We start from the raw sequence: 26,686 nt of genomic DNA, 5'->3' as shown, positions 1-26,686 counted from the left end.
AGATTTCTGTTCAGTCAAAAGATATACCCTGACCAATAATTTTTGACATGTTATCTGAAACCTAGGAGAGATAAGTTTGTAAAGGAAACAAGAGGGGCAAGAGATTAGAGGAGTAAACAAGAGGGGCAAGGGGGGCAAAAGTTAGAACAGGAACAGAGCAAGATATGAACTAGAAGAAAGAGCAAGATAAAAAGAAGATAAGGCTATTCTATTGGTCTCATTTCAAAATACGTTACAGAAACTTGATGATAGAATGAAGGAATGTGCAAGTAATGTGATGGATAAGACATTTGAGACATAATGTGGGCATGATGGAGTGAAAGATAAGCATGTGCTTAATCTCTTCAGTTGAAGTTGCTTGGACTTACAGCATATTGTAATTACTGTACAAGAAGTAGAAAAATAATGAATATAAATCAGAATTGATAAAAATGAGAGCAGAGGAGATCTATAATGAAGGCTGAAAAAAATAAGATCAGAATCAGATGAGTGCCTGAAAGATTTGACTGACTCTCCAGTAACATTTATTTCATTTTTAATTTGGAAGACCCAAATGTGAGATGCATAAAATACATGCTTGGAATAAATTCTGCTACTCCGAAGGAAGTGCCACTGAGTTCAGTGGGACTTACTAAGCAAATGTAGGCTTGCGGCCTAAATATACTGTATTTTTCTGTCTATAAGATACCCCCATGTATAAGACACCCCCTATTTGGGGGGGACCCTGATTTAAGAAAATGGGGGAAGATCTATCTGTTTATAAGACTTCCCCAAATTTTGGACATTATTTTTTAGGGGGGGAAATCTAGTCTTATACATGGAAAAATACATACTTAGCGACAATATAGTAAAATTATAAAGTACTAAAGCTAGTTTTCCTCTAGTACTTCAGGCAAGAAGTAATATCAGTTAATCTACCCAGATGATTCCTGGTTTTAATCCCACCATTTTAATTCTGTCTGAAGAATTTAACTTCCTAGTAAATTAGCTGAAAGAAATGACCGCACGCTATCATTGGGGAATAGGGACACAGGAAGCTGCCTTGTCCCATGGCAAACCATTAGTCCACCTACCACAGGCTGTCCAGAGCTTCAAAAAAGTGCCCATTTAGAATCAATTTTCAGCAGTCGTCTTCAGCTGCTGAATACAATTGTTAGAGGAAGGAAGAAAAGAAGCAAATGTGAACCTGGGATGGAGATCCTGTGGACCTCCAAATGTTGATGGACTACAATTCCCATCACCCCCAACCATTGACCACGCCTGATGAGAGTTGGAGTCCAACAACATCTAGAACGCTACGGCTTCCTCACCCTGTTGTAAAAGAAGATGATCATGGTCTCTTAGCTGTAAGTACAAGCTTGATTTTCTGTTTCAGCCATTCATCGGAAAGAGCTCAGAGAAAAGATGGCAGGCATCAAACGCTCTGGGTGGTATTCAGCTAAGTATTGTTCAGAGTAGACCTATTGGAATGAATGGACCTAGCCATGGGCATTAATTTCAGTGGATCTGCTCTGGGGAAAAACACCCGTAGTTGACTTCCACCTTCTGTTAATAATAGAGCTGCGTATTGGGTTGCAGAGGATGGGAAGGGTCTGTGCCTGCCAGTATTGTATGCTGTTGAGTCTTTCCATGCATCAAATGCCTGTCTTTCATCATCAACTAAGCTTCTAATATTGCTGAAGGATTTTGCCACTCTCTTTTGCAGCCCCAGGCTTGGCTAAGCAAGCTTCTGTAATTGTATATGCTTAAGTTATTTATTGACACATTTTCGGGACTTGTGTTTGAACCGGGGCTGAGTGCCAGAACTTGTGAAGTAACAGTAGAGAAGAAAGTAGCTAGGAGCTCTTGCAGGCAGCATTTCACATACCGCTGTGTAACCACAGCCTGCTCTGGTCTACCCTGTATGTTGACTTCTAGGTGACAAAGTGTAACTTACAGGCGGGTTGAAGACTAGAAACCACTTCTTGGAAATTAACCACTTGCTTGTGTTGGTTATTACCCTCCACAAACAATTGGCCCTCAATTTGCACATTGGTTCTAAGCAGAAGGAAAAAACGTTGTTGGATACGCACGAAACGAGAATCAGTTGTGCTTGCAGATGCCGTGTTGATTGAATTGCAATACAATGAATAAAAATACAACACATGCGAGGCAATAAAACAACATCTTAGCACAATGTTTGTAAATGTTAGGAAGTTTTTAAAAGGCGAAACAAGAAATGCAGCAGACATCTACCAAAATAAAATAAAATCACAACCATCTGTTTCTCTTTATTAATATAAATGAATATGCCTCATGCCCTTAAATTTCCATGCTTCTTTAACTATCTGTAGGGGAGAAACTGCCTCCTTGCCATAGAGGAAAGGACTAATTGGGTTTGTTTGTTTACATGGGGGCATGTTGCACTCCAACATCCATTAGCTCCAGCCAGCACAGCCAATGGACAGGAATGAAGGGAGCTGTAGTTCAGTAACATCTGGAGAGGCAGTATAGAATTTTTTAAATATAAATTTATGACTCGACAGTCAGTGAAATGGTCACAACACGATTTAATTAAATAAAAAATACTGGGGCCTCTTGCCACTGAACTCCTTTCCTTGAATCTATTGTCAATTCAGCCTTTTATTCTGGAGGGCCTTTGACTGGAGGGCTGTTCTGTCTCAGCTGCCAAGATGGGAGTCGCTGTAATCTGTTAGCAGTTGTGTAAGCCATCACTTGAATCTGGCTCTCCTCACGGAGCTGCCCTCCTTTGAGAAACCACTGCTTCCAAGAGAGCTGTGCAGTAAGGGGAAAGAAGGGCTGGAATAACCATGACTGGAAATTATCTTACTATTCATTCAGAGTCAGCCACAGAACCAGATCCAAGGATTGCATCCTGATGTAATAATATGAAGAGCTGAATTCCTAAAGAGGTCACCTGGTGAAATACAAATGTGTGCTTTCCCTTATGTTATCCCCCTATATCTGAGTGATGGACAGTCCTGGCTGATATTACAGATCCTGGCTTCCTTCCTTCCTTCCTTCCTTCCTTCCTTCCTTCCTTCCTTCCTTCCTTCCTTCCATAAATGTTCTGGATTTAGACAGGGTTTTTAACTGCTGTAGAGACCTTCAGAGGCACCCTGCCTCCAACTGTGAAGGTAGAACATAGCCATAGCCCTTGTGTCTAGTAGCCACTGATTGCCTTGCCACCCATTGAGGTGTTTGTGAGATCCACAAAGCTTTTACTTCCTGGTGGGACCGAATGACCTGTCCCATGAGTTCTGAGAAGGCTGGGACTTGCAGGTGAGTAGACCCAGTGTGGTGTAAGAGGGTTAGACTAGGACTGGGGAGATACAGGTTCCAATTCTCTCTTAGTCATGGACCTGCCTCACCTATCTCCTAAAGTAGTTATGTGGATAAAGAAAGGTGGGAAAGAGAACCATGTGTGTTGCCTTGAGCTCTCCAGAGGAATAGCAAGGTATATATTAATGGTAAGTCTGACACTGGGGCTCTCTGTCTTTCAGGGCTCTTCATAATCCTGATTCAGTCTAGATGTGCTGCCCAGCAAGAAGCACCAGAAGGTGAGTTCTCTCTGGATTAAAAAGCCTTCAGAGAAGCAATAGAGGGCCAGTTTAAAACCACCGCTTTGCCATGTTGTTTGTTTGCGGAGCAGTGCAGTGTGTGCTGAAGACACCAAAAGAGAGAGCTGCCGTATGGCTGGGTGCAGCAAGCAATCCACAAAGCGGTGATAGCCAAGACAGGGAGAACATCCTATGGGTCAGCTCATAGGGTTATGCATAGCACTGTGGCTGCATTTTGAAGAAATGTCTTTCCATCCATCCATCCATCCATCCTGTGGGTCGGTGGTTTCCATGTCCCAGAGATAAGCAAGTTATTCGTTCTGGATGGAATCACTTCCCCTTGAAGGAGCAAGTGCACATCTTGGGGGCACCCCTGGACACATCTCTTGTCACTAGAGGCCCATGTGTCCTCTGTGGCTAGGAGTACTTTTTACCAGCACCACCTGGTTTACCAAGCCACGGCTGTTCCTGGACAGGGATAGCCTGGCCATTGCAGTGCATGCACTGATAACCTTTAGGCTGGATTACTGCAGTGCACTCTGTGTGGGGCAGCCCTTGGGCCTGGTTTGAAAATTATTGCTGATGCAGAATGAGATGGCCAGACTGGGGGCACATGACTGACACATGCCATGGCTGCACATTTACTATGGAGCCAGGTTCAAGGTTCTTGTATTTCCAAAGCCCTGAACAACTTAGGTCCAAGGTACTTTACAGACTGCCTAAACCCTATAGCCCAGCTTGATCATGGAGATAATCTGCAGGAGCATTGTTGACAAGGCTCATCTGACAGCAACAAGAAACTGAACCTTTACTGTCATCTGCCCAATCATGTGGAATGTTCTGCAGGCACCTTCTGGTTTTTAAAATTATTATTATTATTATTATTGAATTATTAACCAAAAGAAGTGCAATCATAACAAAGAATAAAAAATGTAAACCATAAAGCATCACAACCTGGAAGGCCCAAACTACGAAGGTACAACCCACCTCCAAAGGGAAATAAAAAGGCACCTTCTGTTTTAATCTTTAATTGTCTGCTGGAAAAGTTTTTGCTATCAAGTTTTTGCAGGCAATTAAAAAATATATTCATGATAGTTAGTTGATCTCCAGTTTTAAATATTTTTTATTTATATTTCTAAGTTGGTTGTAAACCAGCTTGATAGTTTTAAAAATATAAATAGCAGTATACAAATATTTTATGACTATATAAATGTAAGGCAGCTTTCCGTGTTCCTATATCCTTTATATTATAGATAAACTTCCTTACAAGTGAAATAGCAAATGCTTAGGTACTAGTCTAATATATTTAAATATTCAATATTGTTGCACAAATTTGCTTAATGCAGTGTTGGCCAATGATTTCTCACCTAGGACCACTGTAGAAATCTTTGCTAATGTGCAAACATGAAGGCTAGAAATTTGCCTTTTAAAAACATGTTTGTATTTTACTAACTTTTACTTAGAGTAGACCCATTGAAATTAATTGACCTAAGTTAGTCATGGCTATTCATTTCAGTGGGTTTGCTCTGAATAATGGTTGGTTGAATGTAACTCATAAATTTATTAGGGGCTCTCATCCCTAAATGACTTTAGATCTGTCTCAACTCAGAATGAGAATTCCCTGGCCTTCCAAGCAGCCTTTTTTGCCTCAGGTTTTCCTGAAGCTACAGGCTCATCCTCCAGATATGTTAGGGATTACTGTATTTTTCTGTCTATAGGACACCCCATGTATAAGGAACCCCTCCCCCGCACCATTTTTGGGGACTCAATTTTAAGAAATGAGGGGAGATGGCCCAGAGTTGTTGAGCTTCCCCCACCCCCCACGCAGCTGTGGGCAGGAAACACTCACTGGATCGTTTCCCACTCACTGTGGCATCAGAGGAAGCCGCACTCCTGCCAGCAGTGTGCCACATCTCCCCCCTGCCCATGCCACTATCCGTATATTGGACGACCCCAGTTTTTTTACATGATTGTTGAGTCAAAAAACCTAATCTAATACACGGAAAAATACAGTATTGTTTCCTGGAAACAAAGATACTTAAGAATAACTAAATTGCAAACTCTGGCACACATGAAAGCTTGGGCTCTCAAAAAAAAATGAAAGAAATAAGAGTTCTGGAGTTGCTGCTCCTACCATAATGTATTCTGATTGCAGAATATTTAATTCCCCACTCTGCATGGATGGACAAGTTGTTTTGGAAGTATGTAGTAAGTAGGGAAAGGGGAGGTCGGATTTGGGGGAGGTGGGCTTAAGTGTTGTTTCTCTGGAAGGAAGTGAGAAGAATGGGAACTGACTGCATGGCATAGGCAGAGACTCACCAGTTGCTGTTCTCTTCTCTGTCCTAACAGACTGCTCACAGAAGGAAAAGGTTGGTGGCACCTGTAGCCCCTATGAAGACGAGGACGGTAAGTGTTATGGTAATTAGACTTGCCTCCCCGATCACAGTACAGTAGTACCTCTGGATGCGAACGGAATCCGTTCCGGAGCCCCGTTTGCATCCTGAGTAGAATGCAGCCCACGTCTGCGCGTGTGCAGGTCGCGATTCACTGCGTCTGCGTGTGACATCATTTTGAGCATCTGCGCATGTGTGCATTCCGTTACTTCCGGTTCGCCGCGGAGCGTAACCTGAAAACGCTCAACCTGAAACATATTTAACCCAAGGTATGACTGTAGTGATTTTAAAGTAAAATACATTAAAAAAAAACCCCAACCCCAACAACTTTGCTTTTTCTTTTCTGGCAGTTGCCCACAATGAAGAAACAAAAGCAATTACAGCAACCAGTTGGCCACCTTAAATGATCTGGTCTTAAATATTTATAGAATGTATATGTCATATATTTAATCTTCCCACGCTCAGAACACCTTCTTGGAGCAGCATCCAAAGCCAACAGGCTCCCCTACAGGGGGCTGCAGCTTTTGGCTTGAATAGCAGAGCTAGCCCCAAATTATAGACCCCTGTTTTAACAGGAAATGTTGAATATGATGTCCCATGCACACATACCAGAAACCTCCTGCCCCAGTGTTAAGAGAAACGTTGCCAACCCTTTATCCTACTAAGGGTGCTCGCTTCCAAGCTCTCAGCATGACTTGATTATTTGTGTGAGGATGTGAGAGGCTACAAAGGAGACACCTCTGCAATGGATGCTTTAGTTTAGTTTCCTGCATTGCAGAGAGTTGGATTAGCTGGCCCTCAGGTTCCCCTCCAACTCTACAATTCTAGGATAAAATATTGTGTTCAGCACTCTTGGGTTGGAGGAATCCCGTGACCCAGCTATGACACAGAATCAGATTCCTCAAACCCGGGTCAGAGAACTTTTGACCCTCCAGATGCTGTTGGATCCCAACTCATCCCATCCCGAGTCAGGGGGCCAACCATCAGGAATGATGGGAGGTGTAATCCAACAACATCCGGGGGGAGGGGCAACACAGGATCCATACCCTTCAAAGGAGTTCCCAGGCTTCAGCCATTTGATGCATGCAGGAAACGGTTAACAGCCAGATTGCAAAGTGTATCCTTGTTTGTTGCATTCGTAGATGTGGATCTATGCCTTGAGAAGAAATTAGATTGTGGATTCCATGCCAACTGCAAGAACAACTCCTGTATATGTGTAGATGGATTCGAGAAGGTCCCCGAGAAGGATAATGCCTGCGAGGGTAAGGGCTTTCTTGCTTGAGATGCAGCATGTTCGCTCCAGGCACGACACAGGCTTGACGTATAGAGCTGAGAGCTACAGCAAGGGCACAAGTCTGGCTGTACATGGGGCTGTGCACAAGTTTTACAACTAGCACCAAACCTAAGTGTACCATCTGGGAATAAAAGAAGGAGGGCTTCTTTCAAGCAAACGCAGCACTCCTCTCCTGGGAGTGGGGAGTCTGCACCCCTTAGCCTAAATGGGGAGCCGGTAACTGCTGAAATTTGCTTGTTGGGGAGATGTCACAATTTAGTCTTCTTAATTTACTTCTGGCAGCTGAGTCTGTAACAAGAGTGGGGAACCTCTGTGGGGGACGGCACAAAAAGCAGCAATAGCTGTTCCATAGTGAGGCAAGGAAGATGGCCAGGTTGTTTCGCAGCATCCGTATCACAACATCCTCTGGCTGTGCCTCCAGTTCATTACCTTCTCGCTTGTAGCTTCTGTGGCTGAAACTAACCTAAAAACTTGACTTGTTACTCTCTCACCCTCTAAGCTGGAGGTTCCTCGAGTTGTTCCAGATGGCAATTGCCGTTGAAATCTGGTGTACTCAGCAGACATCTATTAACGCTAACCATTTTTTTTACTTGAATGGGAAGCCTTCTTGTCCCTGCTAACAGCCTGGCATGCCAGCTACAATGCTCTTGCAACCCAACACTTGAGAATTGCTGCTCTAAGTGAATGCTAACAGCATGCTTCTTTGAATGGCTTCATCAAGGCGGATTTTCTAGAATGGCTTGCCTTTCTGCAGCCATAAGCAGTTTCCTGCTTATCATGATGTGATGGCTCAGGTTGGGGGCCAATTTGCCGTGTTTCACCTAGAAGCAGATTTCTCATTGCAGACATTGATGAGTGCCAGAAAAACACTTCCATCTGTGGACCTTATGGAAGTTGCATCAACACCAAAGGGGATTACCTTTGTAAATGCAAGCCGGGATTTGCGAAGAGCATACAAGATGACAAAAAGATATGTAGAGGTACAGCTCAGAGAGAATGCAACGTTTCTTTCTTACCCGGCCAAAGGAATGCATGGGCAATGGCACTTCTTCATTTACCGCAGAGTTGCAATTAGCTAGGGATGTTAAATATGTTGGGGCCAGAGGATGATCTGAGCACATCTGATGCTAAAGCAAAACAGACCTCAGCATGACCAGTGCTTGGAATAGAGATTGCTTGGAGGGCTGTCTAAGGCAATCTGAGCTCCTGGGATGAAGTTTGGTGTACAATTCACTGATAAAACATGTGAAGTTGAGCTTCTGTAATGGGCATGTTTGGATGTGGAGGATCAATGGGGCCAAATGACTGTTTGTAACATACCTGTGCACAAACGTACCATATGTAAGATTTCTGTGTTCTTATATCGGTTATGTGATGCCAGAACAATCATCTGCCTTCACTGTCATATGCACTGTTACACATTTTACAGGGATTAAAGCTTTTGTGCATGTAAACTGGATTTCTGCATGGCATAATTCACATGCAGTTGCCTCTTGTCAAGTCAACACAGTTTGTAGAGTCTTCCTGGGGCCATATTTCCCAGATGGATTGCCATGTCCTCCCTTTCTGTGAGCCTTTTGGAAGGAAACCTGGGAATAGATGGCTTTAATCTAGGACATTCCCCCCCCCTTCCTATCTTCTCCAGTATCCTCATTCCCATCTGTTCATGAGGTGCTGTAGGGATGGGAAACTTGCTTCTTTTGCCAACTGGGCCAAAACTCAAAGGAGAAGCTGCCATCAGGGTTGACTCCCGTGTACTCAAGAGACTTCCATTGTGTATGTGGAAGTTTGTGCCCACAGGGACTTTCCAATCCTATCAACAGGAGAGGATTTGGCATATTCAAATGGGAAGTCCTTGTGTGAAGCATCTTCCAGGCTCAAATAATAATGCGGACCCTTCCTTTGTCAGTATCATTCTCACCCACGTGACACTGGAAGACCGTCCCACAATAGTTTTGCAGTTCAGCATCAAGATGGAGAACTAGCACCCAAAGGAACAGTTCAAGGCATATACTTTAGCCTGGGTGCAATTCATGTGGCTGCACTACACTGCAGATTTTTTGGCACCCAAGTTGAAAACCTATCTTTTCCAGAAAGCCTTTGTAGATGCCTATTTAACTGCCCCGAGTCTTAACTCTATCTGTCAATGTTATTTTATTGTTTATTTGTTCTGGATCTGCTGTTGCTGTATTTTTATTTTAAGTCTGTGATTGTGCCCTGGTCTGACAGCATGCTCTGATGAAGGTCAGGTGAGAAATCTAAATAAATACACTGTTTTACAGAATCATCATAAAAATGTTATATGGGGTGATAGTCAACTAAGTTTAACTCAGAGTAGACCTATTGAAATTAATGGGCCTGACTTAGTTGTGTTCGTTAATAAAACTTAGTTGAATTTCAGCCACGGAATAATGCGGAATGCATTGCAGCAGAACTGAATTCACACAGTTGCAATTCTATCTAGTTGCCTTGTCCCCAAAGACACCCCCGGTTGGCTCAACAGATTGCTGAATGCTAGGAGACAACTTGGTTGTTTCTTACTTCTTCCTCTCGTTTCTCTTTTCTGATTTCTTATTCTCACGTTGTTGTTTCTCTCTCCCCCCCCCCTTTTCAGATATTGATGAATGTAAACAAAATATTTGTCATGAAAGTGCCCAATGTGAAAACGTCGAGGGGAGCTTTCTGTGTACATGCCCATCAGGATATTTCCAGTATATGGATGTTGGACCTTTGGGTAAAAACATCACAAAATGCAAAGGTAAATTCTGGTGGAAGAGGCTAGGAAATGGGGGAGAGGGCAGGGGGCTGTGTTCTAGAGGGGGGGAGGCTGGCATTGTCAAAGGCCACGATGTGTAATAACATAGACCTAGAGTCTAGATAATGCAGGATGGGGAGATGCATACATTTGCCTTCTGTTCTTACTTTAATGTAGCACTATTCCCAGTTAAATCCGCATGGGAAGAATTGCAGAAAAGGTCCATTGATTACTTCAATACACTGAAAACACTTACCTTGCCTTCCTTGCCTCAGTCACTGGCTCCCTGCATGCAAAGACAATTTGATTCCAGATGTGTTAACAGTGATCATTTTCTGCTCAGACAACATCTAACTAGGCTACCCAGGTGCATTATTTCCTTACAGCTTCCATCAACGGCTCATCTCCACAGGGGTGTCTAGTTTCCACTCCCCTGGAACTCTGCTTTGACAGATTCCCCTTCCAGCCTGAGTGATTGACTGACAACAATTAACCACCCTCTGCTCTCCACTTCTTCAGGCTCCTTCAGACCAGGCAGGGATGAGGAGCTTTGTTTCAGCAGCACTCCCGGGGCTTGTGGCTCCAGAATGGCCAATCCTTGCTGTGTAGGGCCTGTATGGCCAGGACAGCCAGGTGTATCCCAGGGGAAAGATGCCTTTTGCCAGCACTTTTCCCACATCCCCAGGTGTGTGCAGCAGCACTAAGCTGGGAACTCAGCAAACCACAATGAGAGGCCACACGCCGCCCTTGAAGAGGGGAGCCTGGTGGGAAGGATGCAGAGTGGGAGGGGTAGAATGGGGAGCCAATCTGGATGGGGAGCAGCGGAGGGGGAGGGGAGGCCTCTGCAAGTGGTTAGGCTGTCTGTCCTGTTCCCTGGCAGCCCAGTGAGTGAGGAGGAGGCCAGAAAGAAGAAGAGAAGGAAGGGGGTAGCAGAAACAGAGGGAAAGGGGTATGCCGGCATGTGGGCCCCAGCTAAAAGAAGGATCCCCATCTTTCCCTTAGTGTGCTGTTGCAGTTCCCAGCCCATCCTTAAAATGTTGGGGCTAACTGCTCCATAGCTATGGCCAGCATTTGAAAGCATGGAAACAAAGTTCCATGGCTGTGAGTTCTTGTAGTCTGAATTCGTCCACATGTGCTGGAACCTGTAGGTCATTTCTAAATGACGGACAGCATTCACCAGTGGATTTATTTTATCCTTTTCTTGCTCAAGGGTGGAGGATTCAGGAGAGAACAAGGGAAGTACTTCTTCACACGGCATCGTGGCTTTTGCTCCTGCAAGAGGCAGTTGTGGGTGGCTTAAAAGAGCATTAATAATAATAATAATACATTTTTATTTATACCCCGCCCTTCCCGGTTCAAAAACTGGGCTCAGGGCTGCTGACAACAAATTTAAAACACTTAATTGTAAAAGCAGCATAAAATACAGTATAAAAACATGAATAACAATAAAATTCAAAGTTCAGAAATCAATTTAGGGGAAATCCATCTAATAAGCATTAGATAATCACCACGGCTAGCTGGCTGAATTAGTCCTACTTGGCCCAGTGAGGAGGCCAGGGAAGAATTAGCTGTGGGGTCTCAGAGCTGGTAATCTTCATAAAAGGGGAGGGGGAGGGAAGAGAAGGGAAATAAAAGATCAGGCTGAATTCAAATTAAAGGCCAGGTGGAATAGCTCTGTCTTACAGTCCCGACGGAAGGAGGTTAAATCCTGAAGGGCCCTTGTCTCATGGGCCAGAGCATTCCACCAGGTCGGAGCCATCACTGAAAAGGCCCTGGCCCTGGTGGAGGATAGTCTGACTTCCTTAGCGCCCAGGACCTCTAAACTATGGTTATTCATGGACCTTAAGGTCCTCTGCGTGGCATTAGACAAATTCATGGAGGGGAGAGGGCTATGGGAGGCTCCTAGTTATGGCGGCTACATTCTCCCTCCACTGTTGGAGGCAGTATGTCTCTGAATGCCAGTGGCTGGGAATTGCAGGTAGGCAGAGCGCTGCTCAGCTGCTGCTTTGGGGCTTCCCATAGGCATCGTGTGAGAACAGGGTGTTGGACTAGATGGGCCATTGAGCAGGCTCTCTGTAGGTTCTTAATGTTCTCCCAATATGTTGTTTTACTCTTTACTGAGAAACAAAACCAACCTGGCTGGGGAAAGACCCAGAGCTGGGGAGGGGAGGGGAACAGAGGTGGGTGGGAAGGAGAGTCTTTCATTTTGAAAAACAGAAGTTGCTTTCAATCACAGTGAATTATTTTCCCAATGTTCTATAGTCACAGTGACTTGGGGGATAGCACCTCCTCCATGTCCCCATTTTTGCCCACAAAAAGGAGGGGAGAAAATGTCTCTTTTCCCACCCCCCAAAAGTAAAGTCTGCCGTTGCAGAAGAACCACCACATATATATTTCCGAGATTTGACAGGCTTCATCCCCACAGAAGGAGCAACTAAGCCTGCAATTTGCATCCAATTCTGGCAGAAAATAACAAAGTTAGGGACTTTTATTCTTTAATAAAAAAGCAACCTTTAAATGTTCCCTAAACAAAAAAGCTTTGGATGGATCTACCTGAAATTTGGCAGGCTTAACCCACTGTGTAGGGGTTCATTTTCCTGCAAATTTCATCTATGTGAAAAGGGAAAGAAATTATAGTTATTTTTATATTCCCCACTATAGTCAATGGGGACAAAGCAGAGCTTTGGATTTAACAGATCAGTTTCGGACCTAAAAATTGAATTAAATTGGAATGACACAGAGCAGATTTGAAGTAGACCAATCTGCTTCCAAGCACTACAGAAACAAGCTGAATCTTGTGGTCGCTGCATGGCCCTAATACATATCCGTTGTTTGGTGCAGACATATTTAGCTACTGCTACTCAAACAGGAGCTGCTGGAGCCATTATGGGTTACTCAGTAGAAGGAACAATGTATTGTGCCCCTGGCTCTCAAAAACAGCAAGCAGAATGTGAAAGGCTTTTTGGAAAGGGATGGAGAGCAATACGTTCTGATAATTTGTCCTTCTTTCCCCAGAATTCAGCTGCCCGGAACCTTCAAGTGATAACTGTTCAGATGAACAGGTGAGTCCCTAACATTGGACCTTGGAAATCAAGACCAAATTAATTACATGCATAGGCTTTCTATTGACTTGGGTAATTGGCTGCTGTGTCAAGAACTGCATATATCTGGTTATTTGAAAAAAGAACCAAATCCATCAAAATTCTCTAAGGAAAGCTGCATTACATTGCTTGTATACCGTATTTTTCGCTCTATTGGACGCACCGGACCACAGAACGCACCTAGTTTTTAGAGGGGGAAATCAAGGGGGGAAATATTATTCGCCCCCCCCCCAGCCCCAAAGAGCAACGGACAGGCTGTGCGCTTCCTCTTTAGCCTTGAGCAGCATCTTTAGCCTTGCACAACGGGATGGATCGTGTCCACCAGGGCTGGACTAGATGACTCCTGGGGTTCCCTTCCAACCCTGCAATTCTGTTACCTCGGAAGTTGTTGGGGGTCTCCACCACTGGAGGCTTTTAAGCAGCGGTTGGGGGACCATCTGTTCTTTAGCTGTGATTCCTACATTGTGAGGGGGCTGGGCTAGATGACCCTCGGGTGGACCTCCCAACTCTATACAGTCCTACACTTCTGCGGCAGGAGTTCCACAGGCACTTCACACAATGCCCACTCCCAATTTTCATTGGAGAGACATGTGGCTTCACTGTCTAGGTAGGTACCCCCCTACCTGCCACTCTTCCCCCACCCCACTTAAGCAGAGGGAATTCCTGCCCAGAGAAGCTCCCAGGTGAGGCAAGGGTTAAGATCTACCTCTGGTAAATGGCTTTGTATCCTCCCTCTTTCCCTTTTCTCTTCTTCTATGCTTGTTCCTTCTCTTGTGTTTTGTTTAATCTGTTTTTATTGTATACTAAAATAAAAGCTGCAAAGTTTCCTTTTTTATAATATTTACCCCCCCCCCGTTAATCTAGATAAAAACACTGATCCAGAGGAAAATAAGGGGGTGGAGAAAGGACGAAAAAAGAAAAAGAGGTAGAGATAGAGAGATTTTTTAAAAGTTGGCTTCTTTAGCCTTGTGCAGCTGGAGAGGCTGTTGGAGAGGTGCGCACGGCTAAAGAAGAAGCCCGGGCAGCGAGCGGGATGGATCACGCTCACTGCCCGGGCTTCCTCTTTAGCCTTGCACAGCCTCCCACGACTGGAGAGATTGCGCAAGGCTTTTCTAGAGGAGGAAGAAGGGACTGACTGGCCGCGTCAGTCCCTTCTCCCTCCTGGGGAAAAGCCCGCAAGAGCCGCGCGAAGCTTGTGTGTGGCTCTTGGGGGCTTTTCCCGCTTGCCTCCCCCCTGCATTCGCTCCATAGCACAGAGTTTTCCCTTAGTTTTTAAGACGGAAAAACTGCATCCTATGGTGCGAAAAATACGGTAAATGATACAAATTGTGAAGATTTGGATATAGTGTTTAATTGGCATACTTTACATTAGCTATGGGAAGAGGCAAAAAGTTGTTCATGGCACCCTGTAACCATTGGAAACTTGGTTGCTGTCATAGACTGATGGTGGAAATTCCCTCGAGGTACTTCCCACATACACTTAATCATGTTTGCACTGCCATCTTAAGGACTAGAAACTTTACAAAAAAAAAAAAACTTAGCTGAGATTCTCAGGATGCTACTTTTCTATAGACAGTCCTGTCCTGTTTGTCCATTGAGACAGGGCAGAGGGGGATATTCATGACTTTTAAAAGAAGAGCTTGTGGAATTTAGACCCCAGGAATTTCCTACAAAGATAATTAGGTAAAGGGACCCCTGACCATTAGGTCCAGTCATGACCGACTCTGGGGTTGCGACGCTCATCTTGCTTTATTGGCCGAGGGAGCCGGCGTACAGCTTCCGGGTCATGTGGCCAGTATGACTAAGCCGCTTCTGGCGAACCAGAGCAGCGCACAGAAATGCCGTTTACCTTCCCACCAGAGTGGTACCTGTTTATCTACTTGCACTTTGAAGTGCTTTCGAACTGCTAGGTTGGCAGGAGCAGGGACCGAGCAACGGGAGCTCACCCCGTGGCGGGGATTTGAACCGCCAACCTTCTGAATTAAAACATCTGTGATTTGCTTCCCTGAAAGCATCCTCATAGAGCCCCAGCTTACTGAAAGTGGGAACGTTTAAACTACTTTATAGGGAAATTTGAGCATTGCTGCTAAATGTCAGAACAAAATACTGGCTGTCACTTTGTGCCCACTTGTCCTAAATAGGTGCGCATGTAGCTGTGTGCTGGATTACAGCCGTTTGTCTTGAATCTCGCTCTCTGCATTTCCTAGGGCCTCTTTCCTCTTGCATTTGTGACGCAGCTGCTCAGTCCACAGCATTAGCCCTTTGCAGCTTCCCTCCCATTGCAAAGAGCTGTTGTGGGGGCCGTCTGTTAAGTGTGGGACTGAGGCCGGGGCAAAGGACTTAAAGTACGTCTCATGCCATGATCCTGGTCTGGATCAGAGTCTCCTGGCGCCAGCTGTTTGTTATTTTAAAAATCAAGTGTACCAGCACTAAAGAGATGTGAATGCTGCTTCCTTGCTTGGCCCGTAGGCTTAAACAGGCGCAGCAATGTAAAGTTTTGTGGGGATTGTTTTCCAGGCACTCCTCTGTGACTTCAGAGCAAAAAGGAAGCATCTCTGCAATTCATTGCTGGAAATGCAAGGGGCAACAGACGCAAAGAAGCAGCTGCAGGTATGTTTGAAGCTGGTTTCGCCTTTGCCTTCTTTAACACTTGCCTTTGCTCCAAAGGTCAGAGCTGCAGGGCTTAGCAGAATGTGCTGCTCTAAAAATAAGTGGAAACAGAGGCCAACAAGTAGTGCTTTCTAGCCAACCATCACTTCCCTGTAAGAAAAATGGTGCTTCGTACATTTTCCATGAGGAGAGGATATGTTTTCCCACTGAAGCAGTAATTGCAACAAATGGGGAGTCTCTGCAGGGTGTACCCATATTGCACAAGTCTGCACAGTGCAGGAATACGTGCAAATGTTGCACATGAAGCTGCCTTTAAGACCATTTTAGTAAGTGATTCTCAAATACACACACGCACACACATATGTATCTATATATATATGTGCGCATTTCCTGCCCCTGTAGAGCAAGCGAATGAGGGAAAGCATATTTGGTTTTTTTAAATGACCTGGTTCTACTTTCCATTTCACACTAACAATATTTGCAAGTGAAACATCCCAGACCAAAAGGTTGTCTAAACAAAATGGTTGTGGTCTAGTTCTGGGTGCAGGACAGGGGTGCAGGACCTGTGAGCCCTGCAGACATTGCTTTTGTCATCAGCTGCCACATCACAGACCACTGGCCATGTTGACTGGGACTGACGGGCATTGGGGTCCAACAACATCTGGAGGGCCAGAGACACTGGTGCTGGGAATGTTTAGCAATGGGTCAGACAGAATAATACCAAAATACAGCACTATCAGTGATTAAAGATTCTTCTTAAATTTTAAGGGCAAAATTTCATTCAGTTTTCGCACATGCACAGCTGTGCTTTTCTCCTCACACACGCTGGTTGTGACCTTCTCTTCACTGGCTGTTCTGCCTTAATGCCCTCTCCTCTCCAGCAGCAGTTTTTCCATTTATTTTACTTTATTTACTGCTGAACTATACACAGCCTTTTAGGACATGAGTGGTGTACAAAATTTTGGGCAGTCTCCAATGTTAGTCCTACTCAGAGCATACCAATTGAAATGATTGGATATGACTGACTGAGGTCCAGTCATTTCAAAGGATCTTCTCTTGAGTATAATTTAGCTGGAAACAACCCTTCACAAGTCGTCGTCGTCATCATCCAGTTAAAGCCATATTGTTCTGACTTAACCCTAAATAATAGCAGCTAAACACCAGCAGCAATTAACAAAAGCAGCAGCCTTTAAAGAAGTATACTGAAACAAAAACATTTTAAGTTTACATTCCCTACCACCGCACTGTGTACATGTTTATGGAGCCCTCCATCCTCCCCGTACTCATGCAAATGTTTGCACAATATTGGCAAGACCAGTTCGGTTTACAGGGCTGAATTAGATCAATCCCAGCTGCGTCAATTTTTGTTTATTTATGAACATTAAAAAAATGGTAGAGAGGGTTGGACAAACTTCAACTGGTAGTCAGTAGACAAAACTTCTATTCGCACAGCAAAATTTGGTGCATTTCCATTGGTAGCTAAGAGGATAACAATAAGCCGCCATTGGAACAATTAACTACCAGAAAGCTATTGCTGTTCACAACATGAGCCAAAATAAACATTGCTACTTTAGTCAATTGTATTTCTTCTGAAATGCAAAACATCAAGTGAGATAACACTCAGACCATATGCTGGAGGTGTAAATGACTATCAGACTTTGAAAAGCTGGTACAGTGGTACCTCGGGTTACATACGCTTCAGGCTACATACACTTCAGGTTACAGACTCCGCTAACCTAGAAATATTACCTTGGGTTAAGAACTTTGCTTCAGGATGAGAACAGAAATCGTGCTCCGGTGGCGCGGCAACAGCAGGAGGCCCCATTAGCTAAAGTGGTGCTTAAAGTGGTTAAGAACAGTTTCAGGTTAAGTACGGACCTCTGGAACGAATTAAGTACTTAACCCGAGGTACCACTGTATTAGTGGATCAAGTTCATTAATTTTGTTGAATTAATTAAACAAAATAATTCAAATTTAATTTTGAATAAATGTGCAAATAATTGTTCCTGTATTGAACTTTATTGTGTTATTATCTTTTTTTAGTGGGTTGTGTAAACCAGTGTTTCCCAAACTTGGGTCTCCAGGTATTTTTGGACTACAGTTCCCATCATCCCTGACCACTGCTCTTGCTAGCTAGGGATGATGGGAGTTGTAGTACAAAAAACAGCTGGAGACCCAAGTTTGGGAAACACTGGTGTAAACCGCTATTCTGAATAGTTTTTTTTGTAGGGTAGTGGGTACTGAGGATGTGTTTATGGAGCCAGGGAGGCAGTGGCCCAAAGAAGAGTGGGAAGCAATGACATAAATGATACAAAATTCTATCAAGAGCGTAAAGGAGGATGCAATGTATAAGGGTAGGAATGCACACACTTTCTGTACACACACACACACACACACACACACACACACACCCCTACCCCTCCTTTGCCAAGTGGTTCAGTGGCTTCAGACAGAACTCTGCTCAAGGATCCTGTAACTTGCAAATCCAAAATCTGTTGCAATCTGCTGTAATGACTTGGCAGCCAAAAGTGCCTATAACCCAGTGGTGTCATCCCCCCCCCCATCACTGAAAATTTCAATTTGAAATCTTGCTACATATGGAAGGATGGTTAGAACACTGTCTTACCTCCTATTAGTATTTAGTATTCACAGAACTACCTTCCCTTTTCCCACGTGCTGAACAAGCAACACACGGTCGAAATCTACCCTCTCAGTGCTTGCATGCACTTGCAGCTGATTAATCAGACTAGGGTTGACCATCTCTGCTCTGTGTGTTTTGAGTGTCTGGACCATAATGGTGGCAGCTTTTTCCCTTGAGAGCTGATGACATCCTATCTTCATTCTCAAGAGTCTGCTGGCACTGCTGGATGACCTCGTGGCTCTGATGCCAAGTGGGAACAAGGAGCAGGGGCACCGTTTCGTCACTGAGATGTTGGAAACTGTGGAGGTCCTGCTCAGAGTTCTAGCATTCGCTTTACCCAAAAACACTGTGAGCACCGGGAGCAGCAATGGAACAGGTTGGTGTGCAGAGCGTTTGCATGTGACCTGAGAGTTCCCTCGGTGGCAGAGGTTGGGATTTTCCTGTTCCCCCACTCATTGCAGGTGTACCTACCCTACCTCCCGGGGTAGCCTTCCAGATGATGTTGGGACTCCAACTCCCATCAGCCCCAGCATGCATGACCCAGTGACCAGGAATCATGGCTCTTGGAGTCCCTAAGGCATCTGAAGGGCACCATGTTGGCTCCCTTGGCTGTGCACCCTGTGACCCTTTCAGGGTGGCACTGGAATCATCAGGAACATTCTTCCCTCTTTTCCCAGTTCTTCTTTGTGGCATGCAAGATCTTTCCCATGGTGGGAGAGACTACAAGTGGAGCAGCTTTTGAGGAAAGTGACACATGTTCCTGGGGTGTTGCCTTTTCTGCTGGCTGTCAAACTCGGCCTGGGTTTTTTTCATTCACTCCAGAGTTGACCATGGACATCAGGACAGCTGGGAACCCAAGCCAGAGTCCAGCATGGCTGCTGCAGGATTCTGTCCAAATGGAGCTAAACTGGGAAGCAGCAAGCAAAGAAGGTGAAGGTAAGGGGACCCCATGTACACCACAAAGGGGCTGGAGTACAGATGCAGCTGTGCCCGCAGCAAGAGGCTTTCAGCTGACAGGAAAAGCTGGGAAGAGGCAATGTAGAAGAGCCAGCGTCCCTGAGGATGCAGCTTCAACGGCCAGGCTTTGTATTTTGTGGTTGCGTAGGGCAATAGAGATGGGGAATCCACATTTCAATGCACAGCTAATTTATGTGTGTGCACCATCTGCAGGTGATGTCCACATGCAAACAAGCCTGTGTATGTCTGTGGAGCTCCATAGCTAGATCAGGACAATGCCATTTCATTTTATTGTTACTGTTTTGAATGGTACTGTTTTGTATATTGAATTTCATCTTGTAAACTAACTTGAGGGCTGCCAGGTCATATGTTTGATATCTCCTCCTTATCTACTTGGGGTGATGGAATGCAGCACTTAGAAATCCCTATGCCAGAGAGTCAACCTGAGGCGACTGTATCTTGTTTTACAAAGAATGCAAAGTTTCCCCAGTGCCAGGGATGGGGAGCCTGTAACTCTCTCGAGGTTGTTTCCGCCCCCCACCAGCGCTAGTTAACATGATGGGTACCTTGTAGTCCAACAGCAATTGGAGAACCACAGGTTCTCCACAAATAGCTCTATTGCTGTCAAGGTGTGGGATGCAGGTGGTGAAAGCTTGAGAGCAGCTCCCTCAATAGCAGTCTAGGTATGTGTTGGGAGAAGCAGAAGTGCTTGGAGCATTTCAACATGAGACAAAAAAGAAAAAGACAACTGAGTGGAAAGGTCTGTTTAAAAACTTTAAGAAAAACAGGGTTACTAATAGGATTGGCAGAATATTTAGGGTGGGCAAAAGGGAGCATTCTTCACATAGCATGTACATAATTCAGGAACTTCCTACGTAATGGGTCCACCATTGATAGCAAAATGCAGCTTCCGCGTTCAGAAGCTCTGAATGCGTACCACGTCACAGACAAGAGTAGACTCTTAGCGCCCCAGAGGCATGGGCTTCTGAGGAGCCATCTTTTTGCAGCAGTGGCCAGGCAGGTGCTCTGAGGATCCCATAAACAGAGGAAGAAGGAATTAATCCTCTTCTCTTGCTCATACACACCATCTACAATTCCAAATGCTGGACTAGATGCACCTTCAGCCTGCATAGGAAACTGTTTTACACTGTTCAGGGCCATTGGTCCTTCCAGCTCAGCACTGTCTGCACCCAAAGTGGGGAATCAGGGCTTCTCTGTCTAGCCTTTGAAACTTTCCTACACTGGTCCTGTTTTGTACCCTGATTGTTTTTGCCTGGCCGGAATGTGTCCTTGAACTCTTGATAATGCCTCTTCCTTGGCTGGCTGGAGGGGGTGTGTGTATAGAAACTAGCTTACTATACAAAGGTGAAATTTGCATTCATTGCTCCACACACTTTTGCCTCTGGCCTCACCAGCTAGTCACACCAGTGAGTACTTAATTCTCCCTTAGGTTATCTAGGCAGAAATGCAGCCCTCAGGCTGTAAATGTTGAATGGTTTCTTTAAATGTAAAAGTTCATCATTGTTCCACCCGATGTGTATGTCTTTAAGGGGCCAGAGCAAGATAAGGAGACCCAGCTTTACAGCTGTGAAACATAGCAGGTGCTGCTGAGTTGTACTAAGGTGTGTCAGCAATTGGGTGTAGTATATAAGGAGCAGCACCTAGCTCTCCCATTACCCTGGGGGATGGGTTGGGTCTGGTTTGTTGATGTATTTAGTGTAAATGGAGTTTTTGTTTTTCTTATTAAAACCTTGTTTAAGTTATTTTGGAGTCCCTTTTTAATGCATGGTCTCCCCAGCAAGCTCTCTGCAGCGCTACCATACTGCAAATAGCCAACAGTAAAAGGCTCTCCATCCCTGGTTGACAACTAACTGGCAGTAGCTTTCCAGAGTTTTGTACCTGGAGATGCCAAGGATAGAATCTGAGACCTCCTGCATGCATAATAGGTTCTCTGCAACTGAGTTACAGCAAGCCTTCCTTAGCCACAGCTTGATCCAAGGCGGTTCGTACATTTTTAAAGGGAAGCAGAGGGAGCTTTCCCTGTGTTGATATTTCTTAGGCCTAGTCCACACATGCAGCACAATAGGGTGAAAGAACAGACCATACCACAAGATTGTAGGTGGGGATGTCTCCCCACCTCCCATAATGTTTTCCCCTGTAAAATATTCCCTGTAAAAAAAACATTGTTTAAGCATATGGAGCAAGTGGGAGGCTGCACCCAAACCCTATTCCTGCTGTTCTAGTTGCAGTGTTTTTTCCTCTATCTTCATAGAGAGCAACTCAAAATTCTGATATCCTTCTAGCTGCTAAATAAAACAGTAGAGTCTTTTCTCCCCTTTCAGGATTCTTGTTACCTCATTCTGCTGCGCATAAAGACCGGCCTTTAGTTTTCATCATACCAGCACCTGTTTAGTTCTTCAGTTCCGACTAACACTTTTCTCTTTTCAGCTTTGGGTCTGGCCGGCCTGCTCTCCTACCACAAGCTGGGGCCCATCCTGGCTGATGCTCACGTTGAAGGAAAAGAATGGGAGCGAGTGGGGAAGTCCCCACAATTTGCACAGGTGCCAGGCAAGCCCAACTATGAGGTCCTGTCCACGGTGGCCTCTGCTTTTGTGGGCCACAATGAAACCACAGCCTTGAGGGCCCCTGTCTTTTTCAACTTCAGTCACCGGACAGCAGTGAGTACATAATTCTCCATTTCCCCTTTGCCCTCCCTAGCACCAGCCATCGCCAATACTCTGTGCGGGCCATTTCCTTGTTCCAACCTCGCCCTTTTACACAAGGAAGCAGACGTGCCAGAAAAGAAGGGCCTCTTCTCAGTCCTCTTCTGTCCAGCTCCCATGAGCAGATGTTGACATCTCATTGATCCATATTATCAGCATTAAGTTCAGACTGTTTATGCTCCCTCCCATTCTGTGTACATGTACATATCTGTAGTATCAAGTTACCAAGAATACTACTCCACTGCTCCTAACCTCCAGGTACCTCAAGATGCTTCCCTCCCACTTTCTTCTCAGGAATCAAAGCCTGACCAGCAGGTGATTTGTGCCTTCTGGAAGCCTGTCAATGGCAGTGGACACTGGTCTCAAGAAGGCTGCACACGCCTGGACACCAGCACTGACACCAGCACACACTGCCGGTGCGACCACCTCACCAGCTTTGCTGTCCTCATGGCCTTCTATGATGTGGAGGTGAGTCCAAAAGCCCTTTCATTTTCCTGGCCACTGACACATCATTTTCCCATGTACTGCAGTCAGGAGGAGACATTAGAGTGGGTTGTATCCAACACTGCATGAGTGGACTTCACTTTCTCCCCCTGTATGCACTCAAAATATTTCCCAGAGTCCCCCAAACCTCTGGAGCAGCGTTTCGAGGATTACAGTGGGGAGAAGAGGAAGGGGAAGTCCTGTTGCCTAAGCAGAAGCCTGTTTCGCTCCTGCAATGGCAGTGTTGGATGCAAGCAGTGATTCAGAGACTTCATATACGCTTGAGAGAGGTGGAGTGACAGAGACATTACAAGAAGTGCCAAAGTGAACATGATTGATTCACTATTTGTGTTCCCAGAGGAAAAAATCTAAAGGGAAAACTTGCACACCTTCTCCTGTACTGGACTGCGTGCATCCCACACATACCGAGTGACCACAGCCGTATCACAGGGGAGATGTAGATCTTTCATTTTTGTATGTTACACCACAAATGTGTGGGAAGCAGAGAGTTGTCCTTGCTGTTTGAGGGCTGCATCTGAAGTCGCCCTGAAGGAGCTGACTTTGCAGGGATATGAGAGTTTCTTCTCTTGATGTCACACCAGCAGCACACATAATGAATGTGCATCAGATGGCTTTTTAGCAGACACAGAGTCAGCTGCTTGGCTCACACAAGCACCTGCTGGGGTCCGTGGGGTGAAGCGCTGGCTGGAGGCATGGCCTGCTCTCTTTCTTAGTGTTGTGCACATGTTCAAACCTGCACACAAGGCAGAAACCAACAACGAGAAATGGGGGGGGGGGAGGGTAGTGGCATTTTTTTAACGGTGGGAAGCAGAGGACACTTGCCTCAGCAAGCAACAGCTTTTGGAGCAATTGCCTCGCTGCTGCCCTTCCATTTCCCAGCCCAGAGATGGGACCCCTCTGGCCCTCCAGATGTTGCCGAACTCCCTCAGGCAGCACGACTAGTCATCAAGGGGGGGATATTTGAGGCACCACAGGCTCCCTACCTGTGCTCTAGGCTACTTACGTGGGGCCTAATCCTCCACTGTGAAGGCCGGGGAGTTCAAGATCAGCATGGCAACAGCAGGAGGAAGCAGAGATGCTAGCTGGGTACAGAGAGTAAGGACTGGGGGATGACCCAGAGGAGACACTCGTGCTCCTGGCTTTGGCTCAGCTCACTTGGCTGAGCATGAAGCTAAGGAGGGAGTGTATGCAGTGACTAGAGGGGAAAGAGAGAGGCTGCAGGTACTCTGGAGCCCAAGGACTCACAACTGCTTGAGGCTAGATCAGAACCAAGACTAGGAGTTATGGTCCCTGGTGTTTTGTGGAGATGATGTAGGAGCCAAAGCAGGCTGTCCAAAGAGCAAGGAGAGTAGATAACAGGACTTCTGACCCTTCTTCCCATGAAAGTTTCCAGTGGCTTCAAAACATTGCCTCCTAGATACTAGGAACTGAGAGTGCACTTCAGCTTGTTATTAGCAGTGTCTTTGGTGGGGAGGTCCTTTCTGGGTAATCAGCTGGTTATGCCAAATTTCCCCTAAGACTTGGCTTGTATTGCACGGGCTCAATCTTTTGTCATTGTGGCAGGACTGGGGCCTGGATATCATCACCAAGATTGGGCTGGTTGTGTCTCTGATCTGCCTGTTCCTGTCCATCCTCACCTTCTTGTTCTGCCGTGCCATCCGAGGTATCCGCACCACCATCCACCTCCACCTTTGCCTGGCCCTCTTCGTTGGCTACGTCATATTCCTCATGGGTGCTGGGAACACTGGCAACCAGGTAACTGGCCAGGATGGCCTGCTAGCATGCACACAGGGAGCTATTTGACCAGAGCTATTCCAAGGGAAACAATGGGGGTGGGGGTGAATGGGTAGCCCAGGGCCCTCTGATAGCACCTCTGTTGACAGGGGGAGCTCCTGGCTTCTTACTCAGGCTAGTGAGCATCCCTTGACTACAGCCCTTGCTGACAGCATTACAAAGACCCTGTGCTTGGGAGCAGGAAGCTAAGGAGACTAAGGAACTGATGGCCACAGCAGGCTGCAGGATATGGCAATGATGCGGTGGGAACAGGAAGCACCTTGCAATTCCTGTTTTGTCATATTTCCATTTTTGCATCTCCCTCTGTGTGTGGGGGTCTCCCGATGTGGGACAGCTTTATGGGATATGGACACCATGTTGAAGGAGAAGCAAAGAATGTTTTTGCAGTAGGTGAAGACGTGGGACAAAAGTGCAAGGCACTTGGCTCAACCTGTTCCCCTTGCATCGTCATCATGTCCAAAGCTGATGATAGAAACGAGCTGCATTGTGAAACCTCTATCAAAACGGCAGGGGCATTTGCCAGAAAGGCAGTTTGTGTCACAATGTCAAACTGCAGCTGCCATATCACTTAAGAGGCAAGGGAAGGATTGCTTGATACCGTGGTGTGGCAGCAGATCTCCAGTACAGACCATTTCAGTTTGCAAAGTACCAATTCAAGTTCTTCCCCAAACAAGTAGGCAGCTGGATTTTCCTCCCTTTGGATTTGGGGACCTTATGTATTCTCCCCCCAACAAGTAGCCCCTTTCACAACCTCCCCCTGGCTCTGTCTCCCCTCCCCAGACAACTTGTGCTGTAGTGGCTGGGCTGCTGCATTTCTTCTTCCTCTCGGTCTTCTGCTGGATGCTGCTGGAAGGCATGGAGCTCTACCTGATGGTCGTCAAGGTCTTCAATACTCACAGCCTGAGGCACTGGCACATCTTCCTTGTAGGATATGGAATCCCAGCCATCGTGGTGGGCATCTCAGCTGCTGTCAATAGCGAGGGCTATGGCAACCTAAGAAAGTAAGTCCTGGGGTTTTGGTGTGCACCCATGTGAACTAGAGAGTAATTGTCCAGTAGAACTCAGGATACCAGATCCAGTGGGGACAGCTGGGTAGCATGTTAGTAGTGTGTAATAAAAATGTTTGATTTTATACTGAGGTAAGAGGGCTCAGCATGGACAAGCAAAGCACAGCTGCTGTTCTGGAGCACCAAGCCTCTGTATGTGCATCTGAAATATCAGGTTCTCAGCTTTGGAGTACTCCTTGATCCAGCTTGAGGCACAGATTGCATGGAAGGCATTTCTAGCAGCATATACTACTTTGCCAACAGCAACCCCTGCAGGGCAGGGAGTGTTTTTGCACTAGGTATTCCAGAGCCTGGTACAATTTCATTTAAAGTACTCAATGGGGCCGCCCTTGAAAATGGTCGGGAAAAGATAAGTAGCTCAAAATGTAGCAGCCAACATTTTGATTAGGGACAAGGTATGAGATCACACCTTGCCAGATTTGAGAAATGTATGTACTTGCTTATTGGTTTACTTCCAAGCTCAACTCAAGATGCTGGTTTTGACATTTAAAGCCCTTCATAGTTTGGGACCTGTAAACCTTAAGGACAACCTTCTCCCACATCAAACTGTGTTAAAAATTCCATGAAGGACGTTCTCAGTGTACACTAGCAATAGGTGGCAACAAAGCAGAGGAGCTTCTCATCTGTAGCACTCCAGAAATACGGGGCAGCAACCATATTTCGATCATTTCATGCATTTTAATTGCTTGTATTTTTAAAAGTACTGGGAAGTTATATTTCCTACAGCTGTGTTTTAAAATACATTGTAAATTGCCACGGGATAGATAATTGTGAAGGGTAGTATACAAATAACTGAAATAAATAAATGATTAGATTAGCAGTGAGATCACATGTGAAGGAAAGTGCTTTTCTAAGGGGACAGGGGAAACAGATTCATAATACGCAGAAGGTAAGACAGTTCGATCCCAAACGATTCACCCTCTGCCTTTCCCCCACAGCTGCTGGCTTAAAATGGATAAAGGGTTCCTTTGGAGCTTCCTGGCCCCTGTTGCCCTCATTATCATGGTAAGCTTAATGCATCCCAGGAATAGCCATTTATTCTTCTTTCCTTGATGACAATCTTTACCCTTTCCTTGCATGTATTAGCACACTTCTATCCAATCCAATCCAACCCTTACAAAGGCATCAGTGAGTGGTGGTTGGTTTTTTTATTCTGCTTTGGATGCAATTCTCAGCTGTCTGCAGTTCATTTTCCCCACACAGACAACCAGAACTGCCTTGATTCTCAGCTCCATCCACTTACCAAAGGCATGGCTTACAGAGATTGGGGGTGGGGAGAGAGAGATG

General features: G+C 45.5%; 1 protein-coding gene across 2 annotated transcripts in view; it reads left to right on the top strand.

The window, feature by feature from the left end:
* ADGRE5 (adhesion G protein-coupled receptor E5) overlaps positions 1-26,686 on the top strand; it is a 47,368-nt gene that overhangs the window by 16,321 nt on the left and 4,361 nt on the right. The window contains exons 2-15 of one of the 2 annotated variants that reach the window (XM_081900868.1): positions 3,504-3,560; positions 5,910-5,966; positions 7,096-7,215; positions 8,093-8,227; positions 9,862-10,005; positions 13,018-13,064; positions 15,621-15,713; positions 18,562-18,730; positions 19,177-19,290; positions 21,760-21,989; positions 22,329-22,502; positions 24,102-24,293; positions 25,113-25,333; positions 26,338-26,404. In XM_081900868.1, the coding sequence (XP_081756994.1) occupies positions 3,504-3,560; positions 5,910-5,966; positions 7,096-7,215; positions 8,093-8,227; positions 9,862-10,005; positions 13,018-13,064; positions 15,621-15,713; positions 18,562-18,730; positions 19,177-19,290; positions 21,760-21,989; positions 22,329-22,502; positions 24,102-24,293; positions 25,113-25,333; positions 26,338-26,404 (1,820 nt within the window). The remainder of the gene's footprint in view (positions 1-3,503; positions 3,561-5,909; positions 5,967-7,095; positions 7,216-8,092; positions 8,228-9,861; positions 10,006-13,017; positions 13,065-15,620; positions 15,714-18,561; positions 18,731-19,176; positions 19,291-21,759; positions 21,990-22,328; positions 22,503-24,101; positions 24,294-25,112; positions 25,334-26,337; positions 26,405-26,686) is intronic. The other variant, XM_081900869.1, reaches the window with a different exon arrangement.

Source organism: Podarcis melisellensis, assembly GCF_964234715.1.
Source record: "Podarcis melisellensis genome assembly, chromosome: 2".
Taxonomy (NCBI): Eukaryota; Metazoa; Chordata; class Lepidosauria; order Squamata; family Lacertidae; genus Podarcis; species Podarcis melisellensis.
Note: the sequence above shows the minus strand (reverse complement) of the source record. Positions and strands in the feature narration are given on the sequence as shown.